Below are 9,716 nucleotides of genomic sequence, written 5' to 3' on the forward strand. Positions count from 1 at the left end.
AATATGATTTAATTGTAATGGGATTAATTTGTTAACCAAAATAACCTTGTTAAATATCGAACAAGTTTGGGGAAAGTGTGGAGTGCACAATTGTTTGAACTTATCTTAATTATGACGGGGGTTCGGGGGCAGCGCCCCCGATAGCGGGGTCGAAAGGGTGGCAACCCCTGGCGGGGTCCAAGGGGCAGATCGTTTTATTAAAAATGTGTTAAAATTTTGATTTTAAGATTTCAACAACATTAAATAAGATCGTTAACTAAGACACATATCAAAGTACTTCTACTTAGCAAAAATGCTTACAATTACATTTCCATTCATTTTTCATCAACAATTCTACTCGTAGTCATTCAGTATTCGTACCCGTATTATACATAACGGCTAGACGTACTTACTATGAGTATATACCAATAGGAACTAGCATGGGATTCCACTCTTGATTATGTCATGCATGACTAATCAAATTTAACTTCTACCATGAACTAGTCAACTAACTAGAGCTCCTTTTAACCCCACTCACCACTCATCATTCACCACTCACCAATCAATCCATTTCACTTACAATTCTCTTTCTAATTCTCTCTAAACACACACACACACACACACTTAGGAACGAAATTTTCAGTAAACTAATCATCATCTTCATCAAAAATTACTTCAAGAATCAAGCTATAATCATCATAGGAAGAACACTTCAAGAACACTTCGAAAATCCTTTCAAGTTTGCTAGTTTACTTTTAATCTTGCAAATCCATTCCAAGTAATCATCTAAGATCAAGAAACCTTTGTTAATTACAGTAGGTTATCTTTCTTATTCAAGGTAATCCTCATATCCAAACTTTGATTCGATTTCTATAACTATAAACAATCTTGATTCGAGTAATAATCTTACTTGAAATTGTTTTCGTGTCACGATTCTGCTTCAAGAACTTCCAAGCCATCAAAGATCCATTCAAGCTCAAGATTATTTTTGTCATTTCCAGTAGGTTTACCTACTATACTTGAGGTAGTAATGATGTTCGTAACATCATTCGATTCATATATAAATAACTATCTTATTCGAAGATTTGAAAACGTAATCACTAGAACATAGTTTAGTTAATTCTAAACTTGTTCGCAAACAAAGTTAATCCTTCTAACTTGACTTTTAAAATCAACTAAACACATGTTTTATATCTATATGATATGCTAACTTAATGATTTAAAACCGGAAAACACGAAAAACACCGTAAAACCGGACATACGCCGTCGTAGTAACACCGCGGGCTGTTTTGGGTTTGATAATTAAAAACTATGATAAACTTTGATTTAAAAGTTGTTCTTCTGGGAAAATGATTTTTCTTATGAACATGAAACTATATCCAAAAATCATGGTTAAACTCAAAGTGGAAGTATGTTTTTCAAAATGGTCATCAAGACGTCGTTCTTTCGACTGAAATGACTACCTCTTACAAAATCGACTTGTAACTTATATTTCCGACTATAAACCTATACTTTTTCTGTTTAGATTCATAAAATATAGTTCAATATGAAACCATAACAATTTGATTCACTCAAAACGGATTTAAAACGAAGAAGTTATGGGTAAAATAAGATTGGATATTTTTTGATTGTAGTAGCTACGGGAAATATTGTAACAATTCTATACAAATCATATCCTAGCTAACTTATAATGTATTATACATGTATTCTAATATATTATGTAATCTTGAGATACCATAGACACGTATGCAAATGTTTTGACATATCATATCGACCCATGTATATATATTATTTGGAACAACCATAGACACTCTATATGCAGTAATGTTGGAGTTAGCTATACAGGGTTGAGGTTGATTCCAAAAATATATATGCTTTGAGTTGTGATCTAGCCTGAGATGTGTATACACTGGGTCGTGGATTGATCCAAGATAATATATATCGATTTATTTCTGTACATCTAACTATGGACAACTAGTTGTAGGTTATTAACGAGGACATCTGACTTAATAAGCTTAAAACATTAAAACGTATTAAAAAATGTTGTAAATATATTTTGAACATACTTTGATATATATGTACATATTTGTTATAGGTTCGTGAATCGACCAGTGGCCAAGTCTTACTTCCCGACGAAGTAAAAATCTGTGAAAGTGAGTTATAATCTCACTTTTAAAATCTAATATTTTGGGATGAGAATACATGCAACTTTATAAATGTTTTACGAAATAGACAAAAGTAAATGAAACTACATTATATGGGTGAATGATCGAAGCCGAATATGCCCCTTTTAGCTTGGTAGCCTAAGAATTTGGGAACAGACCCCCAAATTGACGCGAATCCTAAAGATAGATCTATCGGGCCCAACAAGCCCCATTCTGGAATTTGGAATGCTTTAGTACTTCGAAATTATCATGTCCGATGGGTGTCCCGGAATGATGGGGATATTCTATATGCATTTTGTTAATGTCGGTTACCAGGTGTTCACCATATGAATGATTTTTATCTCTATGTATGGGATGTATTTAAATATGAAATCTTGTGGTCTATTATTATGATTTGATAATATATATGTTAAACCTATATAACTCACCAACATTTTTGTTGACGTTTTAAGCATGTTTATTCTCAGGTGATTATTAAGAGCTTCCGCTGTTGCATACTAAAATAAGGACAAGATTTGAAGTCCATGCTTGTATGATATTGTGTAAAAACTGCATTCAAGAAACTTATTTTTGATGTAATATATTCTTATTGTAAACCATTATGTAATGGTCGTGTGTAAACAGTATATTTTAAATTATCATTATTTGATAATCTACGTAATGCTTTTTAAACCTTTATCGATAAAATAAAGGTTATGCTTGTTTTAAAAAATGAATGCAGTCTTTGAAAAACGTCTCATATAGAGGTCAAAACCTCGCGACGAAATCAATTAATATGGAACGTTTATAATCAATATGAACGGGACATTTCAGCCTGTGCCCATAAGAAATCGTGAAGCCACCCATTGATAGTAATAGAACTTCTGGGAAGCCTAAACGGCATTGAGGATGAGTCCACCGGTCGGCAAACGGCAAAAATAATATATTAAAATCAATTAATGAAATGAAAAAACAAAAATCAACCAATTAAATTGATTTCACGCCGTTTTCCAAATTGTGTGGGTTTCTCCCCCATGCCTCAACTCTTGTGACAACCCCACGGCCCATTACCAATGAGAGTGAGTGTGGCTTTTTGCCACTTAGGACAACTCACAGCGTGAGTCCATTGTGAAACAAACTGTCTTATGGGCTGTGGGTTTAGAGCGTGACCTGGGCGCGGGTGAGAATTCCACATTCATACATGGGTTGAGAATTTCATGTTTCTTGTTGGATGGGAATATTCCACGCGAGCAATGGAGGGTGGTTTTGAAAGTAAATGGGCGTGGGATTTCACAAATATAGCTCCACTCACATTTGGTTAACATTATTTAATATTAATTATTTTTTTTTCTATCAAAGAATATATAATATGCCACACCAGTGTTAAAAAAAAAGCACAACATCTTTCACCCACCCCCACCCACCCACCCACCCACCCCGCACCAACATAACACAACATTTTCAACCCATACCACGTCATAAAATAAGAAACCCAAATGAACGGATGTAGTCTACAGTAACATTTATTAAAATTTATTGAAAACTTGAATACTTTAGCCTCTTTTACACAGTGGGCTTTCTAAAGGTAAAGGGATATACAATAAGTTGAAAATGTTTTTTTCAAGAGGTCTACAAATAAAATGGTTAGTAGTGAACTAACATGCACCACTACGTATAACCTGCATTACAAGTCCTTCAAGGTTTCACATTAGTTTTTCAGCCATGATGAAGCAGATTCAAGGATTCGAAGTTCCCCATTGAGCAGATCTTGAGACAGCTGCATCCTTCGTTTGTGTTTCCGGACAATGGAGAATTGCGGCTAGCTAGAGACTCTAAAACCAGCAAAGGAAGCTAATCGGTATTGAATAAGCAAATATTGGTTAAAACGGGTTAGGGTCAAAACAGGCAACTGTAAGTGCAAGTCAAAAACGGGTTGGGTCCATTTATTGTCAAACTTTTCACTGAAACTATACGTGGTATCATTACTTTGGGTAACTTTGACTTTGACTCTATCCCTTTGGCATGTTTCTTATATAACTCCCCCCCAAAGCACTAAAATTAAATTAAGAGGATATTACCTCAAGAGCTACATTATAACTTCCAATCATTTAATTGAATTTTGAAAGCAAAAACTCTGATGACAACTCTTTCCCTGTTCTTTAACGGAATACGAGCTAGACGTCCATCATTCAGGGTTGCTTCTGTTGCTAAGTCCTGCAACTCTGATGACAACACAAGCATATAGTGTCAATAGCAATGTCCATAACCTTTGTTTAAAAAGATGTCAATTTTCCAATAACTATAACTATATGAATCGGTCAGCAGTTTAAGAATATTATTAATGACATAATGTTTGAAAAAAATTACCTCCGATACTTGTGTGAAGTCGTCACTTAAGACATCTGTTTCCGAAAATGAATCGTGGTTAAAGAAGTCTGCAAAAGGAATCTAAGAAAGTGTTTACTCGTACTAGAACCTTCACATACATGCCAGACAGTTGTAAAGTGTTAAAAAGTCTTCAAATCAAGATACACCATTGAAACACCCCTTGTGCTTACCCATGCTCGATATTCAACTAAAACATTTAATACAACATATTAAGAAGAGTTCGCATCATTGCATGCTTGATTAAATTCCAAAATGAATGAATGTCAATTGAATGTTAAAAAAATAAAATTTTATAATTGAATTTAAAAGATCCTATACCTAAACTATACGCATGCTTTAATTCGTGCAACGTGACATCTTCAAAATATTCAGGAAACTGGTCAAGAACCTGCATAGAAGTAATAATCTTATGAACATTTATATTTTGGTCCTTAATCATTTAGTGATTCACTACTAGAAACAAAAACTCAACAAATAAATGAGCAATACTCAATCTTAAATCAAACAATTATTTAAGAAGAGATGAATAGCGCATAGAATTAGCAGATATGTAATTCCTACATGTTTTACAGAGAAGAAGTCCTTATCAATTTGAGCTTTATGTTTCATTGTTTCAGAGAAGAAGTCCTTATCAATTTGAGCTTTATGTTTCATCGTTTCGTAATATAGAGAACTTATCTCAATCATCTTCATATCCTCACCGCTCCAAGATATCTACAACGTAGAGGTCATTCAAATGTGTCAACAACGTGATGAGTGGACGACCATGTTATATAATCTGTTTAAGTTCTTTATTATTTATGTCTATTGGGTTTCGACGAAATGTGTCTAAAAACTTTATATAATCATCAGCAAACTTACTCGGTTCAAAATCATACAAACTTACGTCAAAAATGGGAACTTCCTCATTTGCATTGACCAAGCTGGTCGGTCTCACACCTCCTGAGTTGATGATAACTTCCAACTTCTCTTTTTCTTGTTTTTTGTGATTTTCTTTCAATTTCCTTTTGCTTTTTCTACTGTAATTTCGAACCTACAATCAAACACAATTATTATCAGGTTGATCACATCACAATAATAATAATAATACTATGTAATAACTAATAGCAATACTTTACGAAGTTAAATGTATAGTAAGTAGAGATAACCTGGCGTAGAAGATATGGCAACAAAAACAAATCCGAAAATAATTTTATAGACATAAGAATTCAATGTAGTGTACAACAAATAAAGCACATAAACCCTAATTTCAAACAAAATCGCACACACCAATCTTACATATGTACATAAACATACATACCTAATTTACAAATCTAACTTGCAATCTCAAAAACCAATTAAACATTATAAAAAAAAAAAAAAAAAATTAACATATCTCGACAAGAAGTTTGTCTTCAGCGATTAATAGTATCTGTAGATGCCACCATTTTCTTTCTTTTCACCATTACAGATAAGAAAGAAAGAAAAAAATAAAATCAAGACCTTGTTGTTTAATCAAAGAAAATCACGTGAAATTGATAACGATATGTTCTCACGATTTGATTGTATGGTGTGAAATAATAAAAATTTATAAGGGAGAGTAGTGTTTTATTAAAGTAATTAAAATTAGTTATCCTTAATTTTAACTAGAAAAAATCCGACCGCGCGTTGCTGCGGTTGTATTCGACGCGCGGTCCAATTTGGATATACGATTTCCGTTTCGCGTATAGTTAGTCGTGTTGTATATGTATATATATGTATGTAATATAACCCGAAATATATTTTTTTTTTAACGATGTCCGTTTCGCGTATAGTTAGTCGCGTTGTGTTCGTAAAATTATTTCGAGTTGAACGGTGGTCTCGGAAAAATTTAACTCGCACCGAGCGTGAATATAGGGCCCGTTATTTAGTGTTTTTTAACGATGTCCGTTTTGCATATAGTTAGTCCCGTTGGGTTCGTGAGATTTTTTCGAGTTGAACGGTGGCCTCGGAAAAATTTAACTCGCACCGAGCGAGAAGATAGGACCCGTTATAAATTCGGGTGGAGTAAGGTTTTTTTATTTTAATTAAATTATAAAGTTACGTTTTTTACCTCTGAAAAAGTGTAAAGTTGAGGGGTTGTTGTGTAATTTGTGCGAAAGTTGAAGGACCATTTGTAGTGTGAACGCAAACTCAAAACGACATTAAAACTGAAACGACCAAATCTGGAAGGAGGTTTAGTATATAAGTATAGTATAGTATAATATAATAATAATATAATATAATATAATATAATATAATTACAAGTAATTAAAAATAACCATCCCTAATTTTTATTACTCTAATAAAATACTACCCTCCCTCAAATTTATATTATTTCACATCATGCAATCATATCGTAACTACATATTGTTATCAATTTCCAGGTGATTTTCTTTGATTAAACAAAAAGTCTTGATTTTTATTTTTTCTTTCTCTCTTATCTGTAATTGTGAAAGGAAAAAAAATGGTGACGTCCACAGATACTAGTAATCGCAGAAGACAAACTTCTCGTCGAGGTATGCTAAACTTTTTTTATAATGTTTGATTCGTTTTTGAAATTGTGAGTTGGATTTGTTGAATAAGTCATGCAAATTAGGTATGTATGTTTATGTAAGATTTATGTATGTGATTTTGTTTGAAATTAGGATTTATGTGCTTCATTTGTTGTAGACTATATCAAATTCTTATGCGTATGAAATTATTTTCGAATTGTTGTTGTTGACATATCTTCTACGGCAGGTTACCTCTAGTTACTATACATTTAACTTCGTAAATTATTGTTATATTAATTATTATTATTTATTTATTTCGATTATTGTGATTAACGTGATAAATAATTGCGTTTGATTGTAGGTTCGAAATTACAGTAGAAAAAGCAAAAAGATGTGGAAAGGAAATCACAAAACGCTAGAAAAAGAGTTGGAAGTTATCATAACTCAGGAAGTGCGAGGTCGATCGATATCATTTGTTCTTCCAATCGCCAGCTTTGCAGTCTCGTGCCCAATGGCCATCAAGTCCACAACTATAACAACGGCCCGCACCTGGTGGCGGACCTCTGCCAAGAAAATCACAAGACCTACCAGGACCACCGCGGTGGTGGTCACAGTCGGGATCACCGCCGCCACCAACCCCTCGTGGAGCCTATGACATATCAAAGAATATATTAGTTGCTTGTCATGTTATGTATTATCAAATTATATCAATACGGAGAATAAAAAATCAATAGCCCTTTTGAAAATTCCACCACGATACGACTTCCATCGACATCACGCCCATTTAAGCTATAAGGTCGCTGAATTCCTATAAGCATATAAACAGAGAGAAACAACATAAAGTAACGGTGAAATCTTTCAAGAGCAGTAAGCAATACATAAAACGGTATTATACTCTGTATTATAAAGTAATCAGGTAAGATAGTGTGTACCACAAAGGCAAAGTCACGCTTCATATCCACATCACGTATTCTGCGTTAAACGGGTGCCAGAAATAGTAAGGCTATCATGACATTATGTACAGAAGGGTTGATACTTCGCCATCATGAATTACTAAACACCACTTTCAGTCATTTTTCCATCAAAAAGAAAATGCAAAATATTATAGAAAGAATCATCGGTCTCCTACACAATCTGCATGAATAACTACTCTTTCCACCAAAGGCAACCTCCCACCATAGACCTTCAAACGATCATCAAGTTAATTTTGCTTGACCTCCTTATCCTTCCACTTCAGCACCTTGTGATCTTTGAGAAGATCATTACGAGCCCTCTCCTAGAATCTTTTTTTGATTTCGAAAAAATTTTCATGGTGGATCAAGACGAGAATGAATCCGGTAATCCAGGACATACTCATCCTGGAGCTTATGGGATAAAGTTGACTTTGAGAAAGAAGGTGCTTGTTGCCACTTTATTAGTAAGGTTGTTTACCTCAATAAAGGCGGAAACTTGACTATGACTAAGAAGATAGAAGGGGCTTTTCACGCTTAGTATTGCTTTGGCTGAGCCCTATCTTGCTGGCGCGGAAGCTACCGCTACGATGGCTTGGTTAACGTTAAGTTAGCGAATAATGGCACTTATTTAACTTTCAACACACCTAGAAGTAGAATTTCCGATATCGATCAGCCTACGTAGGTCGTAAGTAACTCACAAGTCACAAGTGAATACACTAATGTCCATCCATCTTTTAGTTAATTAATGATATTTCCACCCAGTGCACCAAGAAGGTAAAATAATATATAAATATGGGTTGAAGGATTCATATGATTACATTAAAATTAGAAACACTAATATGAGAAGGATGATGGTCATGTATTGTTTATAAAATGAACTCAATTGATCACAGTTAGTATCAACAATTATGCATAGAAGATAGGTCTTCAATCAAATATCAAATACATATTTACATTTACATATATAAATGAAAACAGACTAAATAACATTTATGGCAGTTAAACTACGAACCTTCCATATGCGCTGAAGATGTCCTCTAAGTCACGTGATCTTGTGCGTGAAGCCAAATGTCCAACATAAAGACGAGTAGTGCCATGGCGATCATCATAGCGCGGCAGATTTCCTACTCAATTGATCACAGTTAGTATCAACAATTATGCATAGAAGATAGATCTTCAATCAAATATCAAAATACATATTTACATACATAAATGAAAACAGACTATATAACATTTATGGCAGTTAAACTACAAACCTTTCATATCTGCTGAATATGTCCTCCAAGTCACGTGATCTTGTGCGTTAAGTCAAATGTCCAACATAAAGACGGGTAGTGCAATGGCGATCATCATAGCGCGGCATATTTCCTAAAATACACCACTCGAACTATTATAAATAGAGCATCTTTACAGTTTTTTCAAAGCAAGCAAATCAGCAACCACTTTTAACCGATTTACAAAATTATAACTTTAAACATATTTTAAAACCAAAATCTTTGCTAGCATACCACTAATGCGCCCAAGTAAGCATACCGATAATGTAGCAAAGAATGTAAAGTTAATATGCTTATTAATATTTGCTTGTTCATGCAACTGTCTCCTAATTCACCAACATTTCATCAGTGATACAAAGTAAACAAGATACTTTTCAGGTTCTTTTCCACCATAAAAGAGAAAGATCATCACTGCAATAGAAAAGAAGCTTATATTGTTAAGACACAAGTAGACGCCTAGACAGCTAGATATTTATAAAAACAACT

The 9,716-nt window shown here is 33.8% G+C and overlaps 1 protein-coding gene across 1 annotated transcript; it reads right to left on the bottom strand.

Annotated features, from left to right (window-relative positions):
* Positions 1-7,472: 7,472 nt before the first annotated feature.
* Positions 7,473-9,219, bottom strand: LOC139863329 (serine/arginine-rich splicing factor RS2Z33-like). Its single transcript, XM_071851965.1, has 5 exons — positions 9,213-9,219; positions 8,969-9,080; positions 7,899-7,975; positions 7,756-7,811; positions 7,473-7,652 (listed from the first exon to the last, which is right to left on the bottom strand). Exons 1-5 carry the CDS (start codon positions 9,217-9,219, stop codon positions 7,473-7,475), a joined length of 432 nt encoding a protein of 143 aa, XP_071708066.1.
* Positions 9,220-9,716: the final 497 nt, after the last annotated feature.

This window comes from Rutidosis leptorrhynchoides, chromosome 8 (assembly GCF_046630445.1).
Source record: "Rutidosis leptorrhynchoides isolate AG116_Rl617_1_P2 chromosome 8, CSIRO_AGI_Rlap_v1, whole genome shotgun sequence".
Taxonomy (NCBI): Eukaryota; Viridiplantae; Streptophyta; class Magnoliopsida; order Asterales; family Asteraceae; genus Rutidosis; species Rutidosis leptorrhynchoides.